Below are 21,012 nucleotides of genomic sequence, written 5' to 3'. Positions count from 1 at the left end.
ACAAAGGCATTTTCATGGTACATATAAGCTTGGCCCAGGTATAGCCCTCCAGTAGTCCTACTAAAAACATGCTGCTTATGTGGTCTTTAAACAAACACACTTAAGTTATGAATGTAATTATATTTCGGGGCATCAATCATCTCTCATTTTGATGCATCATTAATCAGGAAAATGGCTAACACATGCCGCTACTTGTCTTGAGTGGAGGTCCCCGGACTTCTATACTGTCCAGACCACGCAAATCATTAATCGCATAAAAGAAAATGTTTTTTACAATGGGCTCACAAGGTCTGTTTCATTTGACCATGTACTTAATGAAAAAAAAATCCACTCTCTGCCTTTGCTGTAGCAAAATATATTCCAAAATGATTTTCATTTCAGTACACCACTCAGCCTATGATTGATTCTGAAATGAGCGCATGCCCCTGAAACCCAGTTACCATTAGCAGCCTTTCCTTTTTGACAGTAATGACTCGGTCACTTCATTCCAAGCTCTTGCCTGACCTAGACATTTTAAGTGATTCAAATAAGCCTGAGAGAGTATGAAAAAACACATCCACTTACACATTCAAGTGTGCATTAAAAGCATTTGCTATGCATCATGCTGGTTTCCTCCTGAGGAGGTGGCCACCTTCACTCACACCCAACTGCCCACGTCGTCCCAAACAAAATAAAACATAACACACACGGGAAAGAAACTCTATTCATATTATGGCACTCTCTCTTTGACATGTTAAATTTAGAGAGAGGGCAACCAAAGTGTTTTGTAGTGTTTGTAAATGAAGTGTCACTAAATGCGGTTTACATGTGATTAATGGCATCATTATAATTATTTCTATTATTGTTATTATCAGTAGGAGTATAAGTATTTTACATAGCAACAGTGTGACAAGTAATTACGTATGGCAGGGAGCCTGTACTGGCAGTAAGTGTATTAAACTGCCACATTACTCATAGCCAGTGTACTTAACTTGTTGTACCATCACGCCCAGCTACAGTCAATAGGGTTCCCAATCTTTTGATTTTGTTTTTTAAGAACAATTATGTTAAATAACTATTAAAATGCTTGATTTTGTACCATGAAAGCAGAACTGTCTGTCTTTAGAGTAAAAGCCATGCCACTATCTTTCATCTTTAAACGATAATAGTCATTTGTGAAGTAACGCAGGACAGCCTGCTCTCACTCCCAGGACGTCAAATACAGAGGCTTTGTCCACGGCCCGTCAGCGTTTGATACATATACATATATAGTGGTTTTGTTGCCTAATCCTAAAGTGACGCCAAGGAGTTGTGACAAAGGGGCTGTTTGTGACAAGTTGGATGAGAATGTGCTGCGTGGGATCATGGGAATTATTGTCATTTCTCAAAATATCCGCAGAGGTTTCCTCTTCTCAGAAACAAATGGACCCTGGGATTAAAACTAATAAAAACACTGAATAAAGCAGTTTGAAATTAAAAATCAGTGTGTCTCCGGCGGAGTTCAGTGGACATAGGATGTCCCAGAGGGCGCTGTGACCTGAGCCACCGCCAACGTTTGCTCAGCTTTTTTCTCTGATGACTTAAAGGTGCAGTGTGTATGATCTCGCGGCATCTAGCGGTGAAGTTGCAATTTGCAACCAACTGAAACTTCTCCCGTGTGCCAAGCATGTAGGAAAACAACGGTGGCCGATGCGAAAACGTGAAAATGCAAATGGCCCTATCTAGAGCCAGTGATTGGTTTGCCCATTCTGGGCTACCGTAGAAACATGGTGGCCGGCTCTGTGAAGAGGACCCGCTCCCTATCTAGATATTAACGGCTCATTCTAAGGTAACGAAAACATGACAATTCGTATACACTAAAGAAAACATACTTATTAATATTATTAGGGCTGTCAATCGATTAAAATATTTAATCGTGATTAATCGCATGATTGTCCATGATTAATCATGATTAATTGCAAATTAATCATACATTTGTTAGCTGTTGAAAATGTGCCTTAAGGGGAGATTTGTCAAGTATTTAATACATTCAGATGGCAGACACTGCATTTAGCATAAAAAAATCTGCTCAAATCATAACATGGCAAACTCAAGCCAAACAGGCAACAACAGCTGTCAGGGTGTCAGTGTGCTGCTTGACTATGACTTGTCTCAAACTGCATGTGATTATCATAAAGTGGGCATGTCTGTAAAGGGGAGACTCGTGGGTACCCATAGAACCCATTTTCATTCACATATCTGGAGGTCAGAGGTCAAGGGATCCCTTTGAAAATGGCCATGACAGTTTTTCCTCGCCAAAATTTAGCACAAGTTTTGAGCGTTATTCAACATCCTTCTCGACAAGCTACTATGACATTGTTGGTACCAATGGATTCCTTAGGTTTTTGTAGTTTCATTTATTGCCAGTATCTTCACTCTAGCTTTAAAAATGAGCCCGAATGACAGATGACAGCTTCTGGCAGACAACCACAACACTGACGCGTGCGCAAAGGGGATATGACGGCACTGACAAGCGACCAAATGAACCGTACCGTTACCTTGATTAAAATGATGGATTTCTCAAGGTTTGAAAATTGTTTGAAACATTTGGGATGACGTAAGTATACAACAACTCAAGAAAATATATAATCTAGTCGTTTTTAGATATTTTAATGCGGAAAAGTTACATATTATACCTTCAAATAAATGAAATCCCCCCCCAAATGATTTTCTTTGATGACGTGGGTTAAATAGATAGATAGTGATCTGATCCGATCCATGTTGCTGTAAAGGAATGTTATTGTCGTGCTTCTGCTCCTGTAAAGGAATCCTCTCTTAACTCGATGTGGCAGCAGACACTCAGATCCAGTTGGAAGGACTTAACTTAGACTTTAAATGTAGGATATCATTCTGTCAGTTGTGATATATGAAGTGACGAAAGATCCTTGTGAGTGCTACTGCTCCTTTTTTTTTGTTATTTTTAGAATTCCACTACGATTTGAACTATACGGCATTTGTGAGTCAGAAGAAAAGCATTTTCACATGATCTCACCTCAGAGAAAAACCTTAAACTTCAAAAACAATCTTTATCATAAAAATGATTCAAAGACATTGTCTTATCAGTTTCTTGGCTACATCGGACAGAATAGATTTTGAATTGATTAATATGTTACCGAGGTATTAAATTACTGCATGTGGGTTATATATTATGTCCCCGGCCTCACGCTGAATAAGAAAATAAATACAGTTAAATCATTCTTTCACGGGAGCACTAGTGGAAATGCACAGGGCTGCCAGGGCACGGTCTCCGGGCATTATTTATTTTAGAGGGGAAAATTACTGACTTAAAAATCATCTGACACTAAAGTACAAGTCAAAAACCATTCCAGAAATGTCACCGCTTAAGGAACCAGGCTAAATGACACTTAAATAAACCTCTGCCTTACATGACAAATGATTAAAGGCTCTGTCAGCCTGCGTCTTCTGACATTAGAAAATCACCAGCTCAAGGCTGATTCGTTCAGTATGCCTACGTTTGGTTCAATACTAACAGGCCTCGGACTGAAGTCTATAAAATCACCACATTGACTTGAGGCGTTGCTAACGGTGGAAAAGACTGAATTCTAGCAGCAAACATTCACATAAAAGATCAGAGCTAATAGAACCCGTACAAAAACTACGCAAGTAATCACGTTGACCAGAAACAATGGTGAAGGAAAGGGCGATATGACAATAGCATACAGTATGAGTGGAAAAAGTGACACAGCAGGTCATGAATGAATAAGAGCCCCCCATAAAAGTAACATATGTGCTGATGGCATAATGCACGCAAGTCGGTTGAACCCCTTATTGGTGTTCTGTTTTCACATACTGAAAGGCTGCTGTTAACCACATCATCTAAGGAAACATATTTTCCAGAAGTTCTGGGCACATGTGGGTGAAATGCCTAATTATTATTAACCTCCTTTTACACTGAGGCTCATTAGATTGTTATTCCTCTGGACAATGATTGATTTATTAAAGTCATACTAATCTGTTACAACTAATTGCAAACACATAGCCATACATCCCAAAAGATATGGCAACAATGCGTTTTCTGTATCTCTGGTATGTTAAGTGTGTGCATTAATGTGCGTGTTAATGAGAGGCAATAAGGTGAGAGCATACTTAGCCACATTCTCCATACTGATGGAACACTTCCAGATGGCTCCGGTGGCAGCGGCCAGGAGCTGCTTGTTGTTCGCCTTGCTCAACAGTGAAACCAGCGGCTGAAGACCTTTGTACGTGTGCACCAGGTCGCGGGTTTGTTTGTCCTCTGCACACTGCAAAGCAAAAGAGAGGGTGAAGATCTACGATAAGTCCTCTAAAGACAAAGTGTAAGAAAAACTATTATAATCTGTGTCTTTCTACGGAAGCCCTGATAGGCAATATCTGATGATCCATTTTCTAAGTCTGATCTAAATTGTTTTTTTCTCCTGTGTTTATGACTTAAGAACATGTGAAAAAAAGGTTTTGCCAGGATAATCTGTCTAAGCTCCTTAAAAAAAAAAACATCTGTGAAACAGATAGGGGAAAAAAGTTTTGCCAGCTATATAACTTCAGCCTCTTGTGGCCAAAATGAGTTTTACAACAACAAACACTTCAAAAATGATCGTGGCAAAAAAAAAAAAATGTTCCCACCTGTCTCACAGATGGAGAAAAAAAAATTAAGGAACTTAGAAATATTATCCTGGCAAAAACTTTTTTCACCTGTTTTTAAGTTATAAACTCAGGAGAGAAAACAATTTAGATCAGACTTAGAAAATGCATCACCTGAATTTATTTTTTTTCTCACTTGCCTCCCCGGGCTTCCGCACATTTCTCCAATTCTGTTAATTTTTTCAAAGACTACTTGTACAACAAGTGCAGAAGTGTGGAAAACACGTACCTTGAAGATTGCACTGGCACAATGCATTTGTAGCTCATCGTTGTCACTGCTTAGGTTTTTCACCAAATCCTTGATCATGCCCTCAGTCTGAATGGCAATCCTGTAGCTTCCCTGTAGTGACACAAGGAATAACAGACCACATGAACAACATGGACTAATCTACAATTATGTCACATATGTACTGGTACTATCTATTTTATGGTTCTGATATATTTTTTTTATGGTTCTGATATATATTTTTTTATTATCGTTTCATATGGAAAGTATCATTTATCTTTATTTTCTACCCATATTTCATAATTTTGTATATTTTATATGTTAAACACATGTTTTTACATCTCTTTTACTGTGTATGCTCCGTAATTGGTATTCTGCACACCTTGCTGCAATCGCATTATGATAGTTAGGATAAGGCTGGCACTATACTATAATTGTTTGTGACTGTTTGTGGTACCAGGACAATTTGCCCCTTCTGAGGAATCAAATCCTTACAAACAGTTTTCAAAGTCAGTAATAAAGTAAGTTCAAACTTGTGCCACATTGTACAATATATAGTATGTGCCCGCTCTCACCTCTGAGGCACACTCCTGCAGGGTGCCCACCACAGGAATAAGCATGTTCTCGTGTGGAGACTTGAGCAGGCGTCCCAGCAGAGGGATACCCCCGGCCTTACGGATGGCCACCTTGTTCTTGGTGCTCTTGCTGCAGCTCCACAGTGCCAGAGCGCCACAGCGAGCCACCTCCACATCCTTCTCCTGGTTTGCAGTCAGGCTTGCTAAATTAGGGACACAGTCCAGCAGCTTTACCTGAGCAGAGAGACAAGGGACCCAGACTTACAAGTGGATAAACACAAACATAACAATGTGTGCAAACAAGCAGCCGGACCACACGTGTTTAAGCAGAAAACCGCCACACACACATTTACACAAACTCACTGAACCTGCCATAAATTCAAGGACTCTGAAAAGTTTGCTTGCAGAATTGGAGTGATAATGGATGGTTCCAGATGGGAATGGCAAGTTGTTGGCTGTGATTAAGGGTGTAATTAAAATTCTATTACCACTGGGTCTGCGAGGCTGAAAAAGCCAGAGATGCTAGGAGTGGAAAACTGTCAGGATAGATGTTGATGTTAGACCTGAAAAGCCCAGTGTGACGGTTTATGGCCATCATTCAGTGTTCTAATCCATAGTTCCTGGCCAGTGAGACAGAGCAGGCAAAGCTATTACACGCAGCACAGTTCAAAGGTGGTCTCACAGCATAGCGTGAAATTAATCTGCCTCCATGAGTGACTTGCACATGAGAACATCCGATTTGGGGCTGAGGAAAATATACAAGGCATGGAGGCTTTAATCACAGGTCCCTCTGTCAACAAACATGAATGCAGGTCAGAGGATGTAGGGGACATTCTATCTGTTTTACCACAGCACCCACGCTGCTGTTTTCAAAGACTGGGTGAAAAAGGATGGATAAACCACTATCTGGCAAGTACGTACAGTGCGAACAGGGCTTGAATGGGTGATTGATTTGCTGCGCATCAAAACGTAGTTCGGCAAAGTCTGGATAAGTGTTTTTACGCTTTAAACATAATAGTATAGTAATTTGTGGATCACATCGCAATAAGGCACCGTCCTGTTTTTCCAAAGGTTCCAAGATGTCTGTGTAGTACAAAGTACTGAATCACAAACTGGCTGACACAGGCATAAACAGACAAGTGTTTTAATGGAAAATCTGCCACCATAGGACCAACACGTTCTCACTCCCAACTCCAGGATGAGGGTTATTATAATAAACTAAAACTGAAACTAAAATGAAAATAAGCAGTGAAAAGTATTTTTGTAAACTGAAACTAATATAAAAACGATTAACGACCAAAACTGAACTCAACGCTAAATGATATTGCCTTTCAAAATTCAAAACTATTATAACCTTGGTCAGGACCTCTTGGCGTTTTTTTTTTTTAAAGCACTGGATAATCCTTTAGCCTAATTTTTAAACATGCAGTGTAGTCCAATAGACTTCAACACTTGGTTGAATGTTACGTACGTGACGTGAGGCAAGTACGTTACAACTTGGTTAGGTTTAGGAAAAGATTAAAATAGATTTTGGGTTAAAATAAGTATATTTTTTATGTAACTTAAGATACGTACGTAAGTTAGGTATGTTACGTATGTGACGTAAGTTAACGTTACATAAGTTAAGAACGTAACGTAAGTTGAAATAAGTCAGTTTCACACACAGTAAGTTGGTTTCACACAGGACCAGTGGGCAACCTCCAGGTCTGAAAAGTGAAGCCAATGCTGAAGTGCCTTAAAGTTGCTTTCTTTTTAATAGCCACCAGGGGGCGACTCTTCTGTTTGCAAAAAAGAAGTCTGATTGTATAGAAGATGAGCCGACTTCTCACTTGATTTATTACCTCAGTAAACATTGTAAACATGAGTTTATGGTCTCAATCGATAGTTTCAAGTCTTCTTCAATACAGCATGATGTTCATTTAGTAAATAATGGTCCCATTTAGAGTCAAATAGACCATAAAGCAAGGGATGCTTTAGGGTGTGGCTACCTTGTGTTTGACAGGTCGCAACCATGGCGTTGACCGGTCTGGGAGTTGTCCGTGTTTTAGTCTCAGAGCTTTAACCCTTTCACAGTGTGTTTACAGTTCATGAAAGGTCTAAAAATGTCTTATTCAGCGCTCGGGTGTATTTAACTCCACCCGTGTTTACCGTGTCACTTCTGGTTGCAAAATAAAACAAGATGGCCACAGCAAAAATGACAAAGAGGCTCCAAAACAGCAGTCCATAAATCAACGGGTAACGTCACGGTGACTACGTCCACTTATATACAGGCTATGCACGGGACACAACGGTCTATGGGTGAAAGACCTGTGTTTATTTGACCAATCCATCCTCTCCAACATTCCTCCCTACACTGACTGTCACTCTTTATACTACGTCAACTGACTTCCTCCTTTACTTGCATCATAATTACTATGGCTACTAGAACCAGCCCTTTATGTCCAAAACTAATGCTAGAGGGGTATGTGGAGCGTCACAGTTTGACATCAAGGGCCACAGACCAAGCTACCGTATTTGACAAGTTGGGAGTGAGAACACCCTGGTAGGACATAAAATTTTTTCATTAACACCAATACAGAAAGATCAAGTTCTGGTCTGCAGTTTCTCTCCTGCTGCTCCTCACATTGGCATTACAGAGATTTTTTAATCCATTTTTTTTTATGTCACACTAACCTGAATTTAAAGTTTCCTGTGCTTATGCTCACCAGTTTTTTGATACCGCCATATTGCCTGACGGTTCTCCTTGCTCTGCGGAACCTGGCCACGTTAGCGATGGTCTCAGCAGCTAAGGCCTTGAGGTCCTTGACTGGTGAGTCCAGAATCTTCACGATGCTCTGCAGACCTCCCATGTCAACAATGGCTCGACGGATTTGCACGTTGTGACTTATCTTTCTCAGGATTTTCAGAGATCCAATCTAAAAACACAGACACAATAAACGTTCACACTCGGTAAGTTATTCTAAAAATGATAGGTTTATTTTATGGACAAGAAGCTGTTGCATCTATGCCAACATGAGGCCTCCATCTGTGCTAACAGCGATATCTAGTATCCAAACATTTACCCACATTTCTACTAAAAATAGAAAGGACAAAAAGCCGTAATAAAATCAGGATTAAAAAGCACCCACAAGTCATTAGGCACACTGGAGAATAATTGCTACCCTGTGTCTTTAAAGGCATGCTCTCTACCCAGCACTAGTGTTTCTGTAACTAAAACACAGGCTGGCACATACGGCCGGCTCTATTTATGCCTGCAGGCCATCCAGGTCCAGCTTTGGCACGGCTACTCACTTTGCATTTGACTTCATCTGTATCCAGCAAGTTAATGAGGACTTCAAGGCCACCTACATCCCGGATGGCCAGTTGGCACGTCTCCTGCATCAAATTAAAGTCCATCATGGCGCACAGAGTGAGCACAGTGGCCGTCTGGTCGCCTCCCTGAAATAATAATTGCCAAACATGAATGAATGAAAGACAAAAAGGAAGAGAGGGGGAGAAAGAAAATTAAACATTAAGCAGACATTTGGAAAAGGGAGGAGGAGGCGAACCTCCCTCCCTCTCCCTCTGTTGTTTCCCCCCCCGTAAGACCACTCCTGCTGGGGCTGCTTTGTTTATACCACATCCTGGTAAGTGTTTAGCTTTGTGGTGGTAAACACTGATGGAAAGAAATTATTTGCTAACAGAGCACTGGGCTCTGACAACAGCGCCAAGCTCAGAAACCATTAGACGTCGCCCCTAAGATGAAAAAGAACACTATTATCACTGAAACTAATGATGAGTTAGCATTTCAAAGGCAGGCATATGTTTTGACAGTTGCTATACAGACCCATATCATGTAAGACCAGCACCCCAGCAATTGGCAACTTAATAGCTACAACACTACTAAGTCTACAAGTGCTTTGAGGGGGGGATTTGTTCTAAGCCCCTCAACCCACATGGGGCGGAAGAGTGATTAGGTTTTATTGCCACTTAAAAATGCAGTAGGTAGAATTGGAGCAAATATGATACAAAATTTTAAAAAAAAAATGTATAAAACGGTCACTATATCCTGACAGTAGTGCATGAGACAGGTAATCTGAAAAAAAAAATCATGAGTTTCTGTGTCCTCCGGTGCTCCTAATGGCATCTGCAAGATTTCAAAGACCGGAGGAAAACAACCAATCAGAGCTGAGCTGGAGCCTTGCCGTCTCTGAGCAGCTGTCAATCACTCCGATCAAACGGTCAAACTAGGCAGCGCTGATCAAATATGAAACAATTTTCTGTTACTGTAATGCCTATTTCTTGCCTCAAATGTTTTCAGAAACATCTTGTAGTGTACTGTTTAGCTGTAAAATGAAAAAGTTTGTGACCCGGCAGCCATGTTGAGATCAGTTGAGGAAATATCAAGCACCAATTGGTTGTTTTCCTTTGTTCTGTGAAATCTTGCAGATGCCATTAGGAGCACCGGAGGCCAACGGAGGAGACAGAGGAACATTCTTTTTATTTTTCAGATTACCTGTCTCATGCACTACTGTCAAGATATTGTAACCGTTTTATACAAATAACTTTTTCCAATCATATTTGCTCCATTTCTACCCACTGCTGCTTTAAAGTAACAGAATACTAATTCATATTTAATCAGCGCTGCTTAGTTTGACCATTTGACCGGACCGGAGTTCGCGAGTGATTGACAGCTGCCTCCGTTGAATGAACAGCCAATAGGAATGCTCTCTCTCTCTGAAATTACCTGTGATTGGCCAAAGTCTCCAGTCACGTACTAGATTTTTTTAAAGCATGAAAACAGAGCCATGAGGAGGTGCAGAAGTCTTGAATCAGAACACTTGAATTACAATATGCTGAAAAGTTATTATGGAATTTTTGCCCAATGATGCCAAAAACATTCTGCCTAACCCCACATTAACTACAATATGTTCACTGAAAAAAATACACAGATATAAAACTGTTGATGTGTTGTCAAATCCTGACATGTGTGGGAGTGGCAGAACTTGACCCAATTTAACTCTTTCTCCTAAATTTAGTGTTCAAATACTTGTTGTCTTTTTCCAGATTCCCCTCACAATGCATAAATCCACATAATGTCCTAGCTGTGGATGAATGTTGACAGCATTACGGCACTTAAAATACCAGTCTTAGGGTTGGTGCTTTGAGATGGTCAAAATACAGTCCAGTCAGGCAGAGATGGTGTTTTTATATTACCATCCATATTTAGTCTGTATCATACGCAGTTGCATAACAAACTTTGTTGACATGCAATGGTTTTGATCATGAGACGGGGGGAAAAAAAATCGTTAGTCGGATAAAACAGAAGCTCGTGGCACGCAAATGCAACAGTTAGCTGCTGTAATACTAGACCTGCTTACATGGCTTTGATATGTGACACTGAAACGTCCTGTCCAAGATCTCCTGGCAAGTGAACAATCATATATTACTCCTTTTTTTTGCAGTGGTTAACCACAGATAGAATTCTCATCTAGTGGATTCAAGGCCGCCTCTACCGTTTCCAGCTTCGTAAGCCTTTGTTAGTTGCACACTTTGCAAACAATTTGAGACGTCAGGAACATCCTATTATTTCATCCAAACATAAGAATGTAACATGTCTTGCTATTAGCTACCCATATGAGTAGAAAATAGCCCATCACTATATAGAAACCTGGAGCAGTAATCTGTTTCATGCAGCTGTTGGAGGGGCCGGCTCATCAGCGTAGACCTATAGACCAGAATCTAAAGCGGTGTTTGATCATATCTCCCTCACAAAGCAGTGCTCTGACACAGCAGGATAACGGCCACATGTGTTCTCCATATCATGATGCGAGCCTAAATGTGAACCATTTGCCCATTAACAGCAGTGGATCTACGGCTTCCTTTGTCTCCTCCATTCTCACTCTTCAAAGGGTTCGGCAGGCGAGGTTCGTACCTTGTAAAAACAACGAAAAAAGCTATGTTTCGGAGTGATAGCAGGGAGAACAGAAAACAGATCATGTGCTTTCATTTTTGTTAGCTTTGGTCTTGAAGTATTGTCGACATTCTTTAAAACATTGACAACATCTGACAATCTTTTATGGTGAAAGATCTTTGACTCTGAGCATGATAGGGGCAGATGCTCAAAGTGGAACCAATTCAACCACTATTCGACCTCTGAACAAGAAATTCAAAAAGTGGTTTTATATCTGTGCAAAGCCTTGGCGGGGATATGTTAACTCTGCATAGACACTGTATGCCATGACCTATGTGGCTTGGCATTTCAATTATCAATATGTAATACCAGTACTAAGTTCATTTTCTTTTAATCAATATATTAGGAAACATAACCTGGGATGTGTTTTATTTTGTCCTTTAAAAACCAAATGAAATCTTTACGGGTCTGCTTCATAAACCCAAGTGAGCTTCCACCGTTTAAGTTATTTGCTACTGCTAACAATGAATGATGGATGTCTTGCTAAAGACCTACGTCAACTTTCAAGTCCTAAACTTTGACTTTTGAGTCTTAAATAAGACATAATGTGCTTTTCACCAAATATAATGCCATTTCAGAAAATTAGGGGGAAATTATTGATTTGTGGTGAAGCGGATTGCCTATATTTTCTTGGGGTGCCAGACGGAGTTTTGACCAACAATTTAATGTTTGAGATTTTTTTAAGGTCAATCCCCCACATGGATACATAAATCAGTGCTCCATACACTGTCATGAACCTACTTCTCTAAAATCAGCACCACCAGACAGAATGCACGCAAATTATCAAGCAATAATCAGAGCAACAATGCAAATTCAGTTCAATATGAGACTGTGTATTGGAGGTATAATGTAAAACCACACTCAACAAAAGAAAATGTTGCTTACAGCCAAGTCCCAATAATATTCACAAAAAATAAACAGTCCAGAGTTCATCAATAACAAAACACCAAATTTGATAGAATGTCTCTACAACTATTGAGTTGTAGAGACATTGCACTCTGAACCAAACATGCCAACCTTATGGTGGCTCTAGAGGAAAAATCAGAGGATCACAAAAGTCATTCGAATTTATCCTCTGGGGACCTTGAACATCTGTAGCAGATTTTGCAGCAATCCATCCAATAGTTGTCAAGACATTTCACTCTGAACCACACGTCAGCCTCATAGTTGTGCAAGAGGAGAAGTCAGGGGATCGCCAAAGTCAGTAGGATCCATCCTCTGGGGAACATTAATGTCCAAATTTGCACCAAATTTGATAGCAATGCATCCAATAGTTGTCAGGACATTTCACTCTGAACCAAAAATGTCAACCTCATGGTGGCGCTAGAGGACAAATCAGAGGATCACCAAAGTCATTAGGACTCATCCTCTGGAAACCATGAATGACGGAACAAAATATTGTGCCAATCCATCCAGTAGATGTCAAGCTATTTCCCTGAAAAAGTGAAAATGCTAACCTGTTTGTGGCACTAAACAAAAAGTCAGAGAATCACCAAAGTCATTAGAATTTATACTCTGGGGACCATGAATATCTATAGCAAATTTTGCAGCAATCCATCCTATAGTTGTTAAGATATTTCATTCTGAACCACATATCAGCCTCATAGTGGTGTAAAAGGTAAAGTCAGGGGGTCGCCAAAGTCTGCTCTGGGGACTATGAGTGTCTAGACAAAAGTTCATCTATCCAATAGTTATTGAGATTAAAGTAAGTCTGGACCAAAGTCAGACACACCCACAAATTGACATTGCCTTCCATAGAGCCATACAGTATGTGGAAAGAAAGTGACAGAAAATGTGTTAGACACATTAAGGCTGATTGAATATCTAATGACAGGCTATACGGCAAAAATATCCCTAAATAGCAACTACAGTCACCTCTACAATAACACATCCCATTAAGACAATTTATAGGAGTACCACTCTGGAATGCTATTTAGGTAGATAATATTCATTAATCAGCAGTTTAATGGCATCTCATCTAGTGATGATTAAAGATAGTTGTATAAGTGCTTTATCGCCTCGTCTGACGGAATTACATAATTAGAAATTGATTTAGAAGAGATTAAGCGGTGTGAGGGATCAAATTCCATTCACGAGGTGAACTCAATATCAGCCACTTAAAGATGCTTTACGCATTTCGTCTCTTCCTTTACTGCAGGTGTCTGGGCCTGACCTACTAAATAGCTGATGCCTTTCCCCACTACTGAATGGAGGTCTTATTCCTGTCTGGTTCCTCTGGAGCAGCAGGCTGGATTCGGCAGACACAGACTGCCCTGCATGAGCCACTCCAGGCCTATAAATCACAGCACTGAGCATGTGGGAGCAGGGACGAGGTTAAAAGGGCTGTCAATGATACCCTGTTGACCCCTTCTCTTAATACCGTTTTGTTTGTGCACGAGTGTGTGTTTGGCTTGGACTTCATGCCAGCAGGGGTAAACGTGCACATTGAGTATAAGTGCTCAGATACATAAGAGTGTATGTCTGTAATGCTGGACTGGTGACAGGTGGACTCGGGCCACTGCCAGCGCTTCACAGAGCTTAGTGTAAGAGGGAAGTAGCGGAGTCTTGGCAGAGGTCGAGCCATAGAGGATGCATGAGGTTTCATACTTCTCTGCAGTCTACAGCAGACTTAGAGGGAAGGCTACTAATGACAAGAACAAACACAATCTCCTGCTCTATTATGGGAAAGGTACTGTAGGGATAGAATGAATGATTACTGGTTGTTTCGTGCTTCATATTTGACATAGGATCTCCTATAACATAAAACTTGATCACTTAATAGGCCTTTATGTCATAAAATGAGTGCAGGGCATGCTGAGCAAACGTCTAGTCGGGTCTGTGAATTGAAAACTTGCTTAACTCATCAGAATGACATGATGTAATTATTCTTGTAAGTAAATTCTCATGTTGTAAATGCTTTACAAGTACTAAAAATTAAATGTTTTAATTGAGTGCTGTAGTCGTTAAAACGAGCATTAAAAAAATGCTTAACTACTGAGAACTTAATTAGCTACAAATTCACTTCTGTTGAGGAAATGAGCTGATACTGGCTCTTGTACATTGGAGACAGGATTAGTTTTAGTGTAGCAATTAGTAGAATGGTCCTCATGAGGGGAGAGCAGGGCAGCAGTACTGTGACTGGCCAGCAGAGGGGGAGCAACCTTAATGAGGGCTTGAACACAATACCATGTGTGTCAAGGACACAGCTCAGCTTGTTTATCTGCAGTATTTTGACATTTAAGGTAAACTTAGATTAAAAGAAAGACGAATGAAGAAAGGCTGCACTGATTGTGACACTTTTTGAAAGCAGTCTGGTGAATTATGTCATCTTGGCTGTTCTGAAAAGATGAGAAAAAGCCATCTGCTATGTACAAAACAAAAACAGTAAATTCTGAACATTCAATATTTGAATGTTTATCAGTTAACTAGTAACATATTGTGTATCAGACACAATATTTACATTTGCAAGAATATTAAATTTGTTTTGTGTTTAGAAAAGCCACAAGTCAACCTAACTGATAGCAGCTGGAGAATGTTGTCTTTATTTAAACTAAGACAAAATAATAAAAAATAAATAACAAATTACATTTTGTGGCCTAGTTTCTTAAAGTACCATGTGAAGTTATTCAGTCCTAGTAAAACAACCCTTTAGTCTATTTAGCAAAGCTGTTACTTAGCTTGTCTTGTTTCCAGTCTGGTTAAAAGCAGCAGTAGGTAGAATATTTTTGGCATCATTGGGCAAACATTCCATAATAACCTTTCAGCATATTGTAATTCATGTATTCTGAGAGTAAGCTAGACTTCTGCACCTCCTCATGGTTCTGTTTTCAGGCTTTAAAAAATCTAGCCCGTGACAGGAGACTCCGGCCAATCACAGGTCATTTCAGAGAAAGAGCGTTCCTATTGGCTGTCAATCACTCGCAAACTCTGATCAAACGGTCAAACTAGGCAGCGCTGATCAAATATGAATTAATATTCTGTTACTGTAATGCCTATTTCTTGGCAATGTCTTCAGAAACATCTTGTAGTGTACTGTTTAGCTGTAAAATGAGGCTGGTGGGCGGTGCTTGGTATTTCCTCAACTTATCTCAACATGGCTGCCGGGTCACAAACTTTCTCATTTTACAGCTAAACAGTACACTATAAGATGTTTCTGAAAACATTTGAGGAGAGAAATATGTATTACAGTAACAGAATTTGGATTCATATTTGATCAGCGCTGCCTAGTTTGACTGTTTGATCGGAGTTTGTGAGTGACTGACAGCTGCTCAGAGACGGCAAGGCTCCTGGTCGGCTCTGATTGGTTGTTTTCCTCCGGTCTGTGAAATTTTGCAGATGCCATTAGGAGCACTGGAGGACACCGGAGGACACAGAGGCACATGATTTTTTTCCGATTACCTGTCTCATGCACCACTGTCAGGGTATAGTGACCATTTTACAAAAACAACTTTTTTTAATCATATTTGCTCCAATTCTACCCACTGCTGTATTTACTACTAACATATTGTGAATCAGACACAATATTTACATCTGCGAGAATATCAAAATTGTTTTATGTTTAGAAAGCCACAGGCCGACCTAACTGATAGCAGCTGGAGAATGCTGTCTTCATTTAAACTGAGACAAAATAAATAATAAATTAAATTTTGTGGCTTAGTTGCTTAACTCAGTGGTTCTCAACTTTTATACGTGTCAAGGACCCATCAAAATTAATATACATTAAATCACGGACCCTGATTTAATTAGATTTCTCTTCAGGGACCTCCATCTGAAAATATTTGGGTTGTTAGTTTTGATTAAGACCAGAATTCTGTAGTTGTCAACTCCAGTTGAGGAGATAACCATGAGGAAGTGAAACCTATGATCAGAATAGTTGGACTTACTTCTATTGTGAATTACATAGTGAAAATAAACTATTCCATATTTTTCTGGGGACCCCGCTGGAACTCCCTCACGGGCCCCTTGGGGTCCCTGGACCCCTGGTTGAGAACCACTGGCTTAATTTACCAGTCTTTTTTAGCAAAGCTGTTACTTAGCTTGTCTTGTTTCCAGTCTGGTTTCCTGAAGGCCTATAGGCTGAACATATAACTATATATTTGCAGAACACAGCCTATAAGATATGCTGAAATATAAAATATAATACAAATATTTGCTTCTACTGTGGCACTGATGCATTACAGACTGGAGTAAGGAAAGTGTTACAGACATACTGTATGTACAGCCACACAAACACACACCAAATGTATATTAACCCATGCTTGCTATAGACACAGACTGAAATCTTCATTCTGGATTTTGCAAGAGACCATGTAACCATTTCACAGGCACAGATCTCCAGTCATACAAGTACAAAAACAAACAAATCGGAACCCTAGGCAAACACTCCTACATAAATATCATTAAAACACAAAACAGAACATCCATGTGTCGCTTTATGAAAGTGTTAAACTTCCTCGAGTACAAACGGCTGTCTATAGTGTGAGGGAACGAGGGGGGAAAAAAGATCTCCTCCTAAAATAAAACAGATATTTAACTTGGCTCGTGGCGAGTTTCAGCGTCTGATGGTAATGATATTATAAAATGACTACTGGACAAACCCCATAAATAACTGCGCTGTGTGGTTTCCAGACAGATAGAACGCTGGGACATGTTGGTTACTGCAGCGCTGCATCTTGTTGAAGCAGGAGCACACAGACAAACCTAAAGCGCACGCCACAATCCCACTGAAAAGTACAAAATACACAAACCAGTGAGGGTTTTTCTTTTATCTGAATTTGCCTCCATCATATCATTTACATCTTCTTTTTTCCTTCCTGGAAAGGAGTAGCAGCCTGCTTTCAGAGTGGGAATTTCCTTCCATTATATTCTATTTTGCTAAGCTAAAAATATCTAGAGTTAAACTTAACAGCAGTGTTTTCTATAAACGATTTTGCACTGTGAATGCAGAACACAAATTATAATGTAGACTATTATTACACATTGAAATAACATTAACCCATTTAATTTGAAGCAGCATTTAAGGTATTCTTGCTGTTAAATAGAAGGGGACAGGTTTGCAACGTGCAAAAAAAAACGATTCCTGTCAAACTAAAGTAAACGCAGTCTGTTTTAATATAATCTGTCTGAATGATACTGTCCAGATAAATAGATAATAGGGACCACTGAGTGAGGTAGAGGTAATCTCTGAAGTCAAGTGGTCGGAGGTATTCCCAGCCAGTCTGGGTCAGTGGCGCTTCTATCCTCTTTTCTTTTCCTTCCATGTTTTGACACATTAATATTCACCATATGCCCTGTCAGACCTATCACAGGCGTGCTTCATTTCGATGCTTCTGCGGTGAGGGCGAACAGTGTGTACAGCTGCTGCAGTGCCGCCAGACAGCTCTTTCCCCTGTGCCTTGGCTCGCATGTGCAACCAAACAGGCCTGTGTCAGAAACCAGGAATCCACGAGCCGAGCCAACCACTTCAATAAGCATCTTCCTAAAAAAGCGCCGCTAAAAATATGCTTTATTTAATCTGACATCCTCTCATCCTCTTTTTTTTTTACTGAGTGGCACCTTGATATGAGGCAAAACAGACAGGTGGGATTATTTGATTGGAAAATTACCTTTCATGATACCAGTTAAGTTCTCCTGCGCCTACTCGCAACTCTGTGAAGGTTTTTGAAATTTGAATACCGACTCAGGACAGCATCAAAATTCTTGAACAGATGACAGGAAAAGAGCATGGACTTTATTGTTTCCTGTCAGTTGTGGCGTGCAGTAGTACAGCTCTCTGTACAAATAGCTATTGTTGGGTTGAAATCCATCAGAGGAGGGAAACAGTGGCGTGCAAGGTAACGTTACCTACATACCTTGAGGTACTTGACGAGTTTCTGGATCTGCCAGTATTCAGAAGGCAGGTCTGTGTGACTGTCCGCACGGCGCTCTGGCTGCTCCTCCTCCTCCTCACTCTCGGATGAACTCTCGCTGAAGGCGTCCACAGGCAGGGATACCGCTGGGGTCTTACTGAACCCAAAAAAAGAGCAGATAACAGTGCACTTTTGACCGCAGATAACAATCTACAAAAGGTGTGGGATAGTGGAATAAGTAGACAATACAAAGCCAGACAAAGGGATGGAATATAATCTCTTTTCCAGTGTTTTAAATGGAAAAAAAGCATGGTCATCCCACACAAGGAGACCCATTAATGATTTTGAAACTCAAGTGTCAAGTTTGACCTTCCTCAGAATCTAAGCAGCAGGAAAGTAAAGACTGGAATAATGTCACGGGAGGACTGGAGCCGTCATCATCATATACAGACTCTTGCTACAGTAGGCTACTGATGCAAACAGAAGTGCAGATGGCTTTTTAAAGTTCCTCAGGCCACTTGGATAGCCTTATCGTGAAAATTGGGAGCTGTGGAGCAATGAAATTTGGTATATATTCAAATGGGGCCGCTGAGAGACAGTTCCCATGTACATACAAATAGCATTTCCAGGGGAGCATATTATCAGAAGCAGCCGGCCGATACGAGGGAGTGTTTTCCAGGAAGAAACACAATAAACACGAACCTTCACAAAGCTGCCAGGCCTACACACTGTCCTGAGTGGTGTGCAGTCATGACTGTGACTGAGCGAATGCACCCTGGGGTCTTTAACGCATGTACGCTAACTGATGAGCTGCAAAGAATGCTATCAGTGAACAGTGGCTAGTGTCAATTTATGATGCTAGCAGTCTGTATACATTGGCAAGTCTGGAGACAGCGGAGGAGGTGTAGCTGCCAAGAGACGGAGGAAGAAAAAGCCTTTACACAGGTTCCTGTTCGGTACACAGGTTACACTTTCCACTGGTAAAACAGCATTTAGCTCTTCATATCAGTTCCTAAATCTTGTATAGGTCATTACCCCTGCAGAAAAACAATTAGTCCTTAAAGATATCGACAGGAGGAGAACTGATTTGGGACACTTACATTTTCTGGGAGGACAGGCGTCCAGGTAAAGAGGACCCAGTGAACTCTGCTTTCATCTTGCTCTTGGCTCCTGGTCCCAGCTTTTTCTTTTCCTCTCCAGAGCTCGCACTGGGTTTCTTTTCCTCTGCTTTACTGTAATGATGTGATATAAGAGTCATTATGCCTGCTTCTATTTTGAAAATGCTTATTTTTCTAACATAATCATTATTTAACAATTTGAGACAAGAGTTTAGTGGGTATTTTTTTTTTTTAGCAATTGAGATACTTTTATCTGGAGCCAGTTTCTCCTCAAATGGGTATAATTATTAAGGATGTTCCTAACAACTAACTTCCCTGACGTTTAAACAGAAGTTTAAAGGGGACATACGCTAATTGTCAGGTTCAAACTTGTCTTTTGGGGTTTCTACTAGAACATGCTTTAATGTCAAAAACGCGTCACTTTTCTCATACCGGCTGTGCTGCAGCACCTCTTTTCACCCTCTGTCTGAAACGCTGCTCTGATTGGTCAGCTGGCCCACTCTAGTGTGATTGGCCAACCAAAACAAACTCTTCGGACTCCGCTCCAGCTCCGCTCCAACTAGCTTTGATTGATGGCGTGCCAAACTAGCCGCTTGGCAGGTATTATGCAAATGTGTTACTTGGTGACATCACCACGTTACGGAAGAAAAGGCGGGACTTCAAGCAAAGCGTTTCAGGCAGTTTAGGAGCAGTGTTTCTGTGGGGGAGAGTAACTCCCTTTGGTGTGGACTTTGTGCTTTGTAACTTTGCAGACCTTTTACGTGCACAAAAAACTATATAACACACTAAAGGAAAGGGACAAAGAACAAAAGCATAATAGGGCCCCTTTAAACACAGTCAAAATTGAGCACAATTTAATCTACATGTATAAGGTTAAACATTGTGTATAAAAGCCATTTGAAATCATTAATAACATTTTACAATAACCAAATACTATTCTAAATGCTGCGGAAATCAATATGTTCCCAGTGTCCGCTCCAGTCGCCCGGTCAAGGAATTCACCTAACAAACCTGTGTGTTCTGTAATAGTTGATGAAACGCCAGCAGGGACTGTAGTATAAGAAGAGTAATGGTTTGGCATTGCTACCATTAGTATCATAGTGCGCAAGTTTTATTACCTTCCACCTTCTCTTCCCTTCTATCATTTTCAAACACACACAAAGCGAGCAATGTGGTGCTCATCCCTCGATCGTCTCTGTAACATTAATTGTCTCAGTCTTCAGTCCATAAGTCCATAAGTCAAAATTTATTGAAAAAAGATAGATGTAATCATTTCCAAAATTCACAACATGTTTTTATCTAACAAAATAGTCTGCTTCAATCAATATTTGTTGGCGTTTAGTCTTTCAAAAACAACTTCACTACTAGCAAAAAACAGTTTAGCATAACAGCACCATAAATTATATTTATATAACCACAAGACAAAATCATATTTTTCCCCTCTTTTTTTTGTGACGTGATAGCTTCAGTCGAAAACCTCGATCAAAGCTTCGAATGTAAAAAAATTACATTATTACAGCTAATCTGCCGGCCAATCCAGTTGAGCCAACCAGACTGACTGCTAAAGCCCAGCCGCTATTTCAGAACAGCAACAGTTGAGACAGTATATGTCGATATGTAATTTTAATGTGTATAT

The 21,012-nt window shown here is 40.3% G+C and overlaps 1 protein-coding gene across 2 annotated transcripts in view; it reads right to left on the bottom strand.

The window, feature by feature from the left end:
- Positions 1-21,012, bottom strand: part of odad2 (outer dynein arm docking complex subunit 2) — a 64,674-nt gene that overhangs the window by 24,210 nt on the left and 19,452 nt on the right. For both annotated transcript variants that reach the window (XM_074621793.1, XM_074621792.1), the window contains exons 10-16: positions 19,359-19,490; positions 18,262-18,415; positions 8,749-8,895; positions 8,163-8,372; positions 5,458-5,691; positions 4,886-4,996; positions 4,126-4,280 (exon numbers count right to left, since the gene is read on the bottom strand). In XM_074621793.1, coding sequence (XP_074477894.1) covers positions 4,126-4,280; positions 4,886-4,996; positions 5,458-5,691; positions 8,163-8,372; positions 8,749-8,895; positions 18,262-18,415; positions 19,359-19,490 — 1,143 coding nt within the window. The remainder of the gene's footprint in view (positions 1-4,125; positions 4,281-4,885; positions 4,997-5,457; positions 5,692-8,162; positions 8,373-8,748; positions 8,896-18,261; positions 18,416-19,358; positions 19,491-21,012) is intronic.

Source organism: Sebastes fasciatus, chromosome 21, assembly GCF_043250625.1.
Source record: "Sebastes fasciatus isolate fSebFas1 chromosome 21, fSebFas1.pri, whole genome shotgun sequence".
NCBI classification, from domain to species: Eukaryota; Metazoa; Chordata; class Actinopteri; order Perciformes; family Sebastidae; genus Sebastes; species Sebastes fasciatus.
Note: the sequence above shows the minus strand (reverse complement) of the source record. Positions and strands in the feature narration are given on the sequence as shown.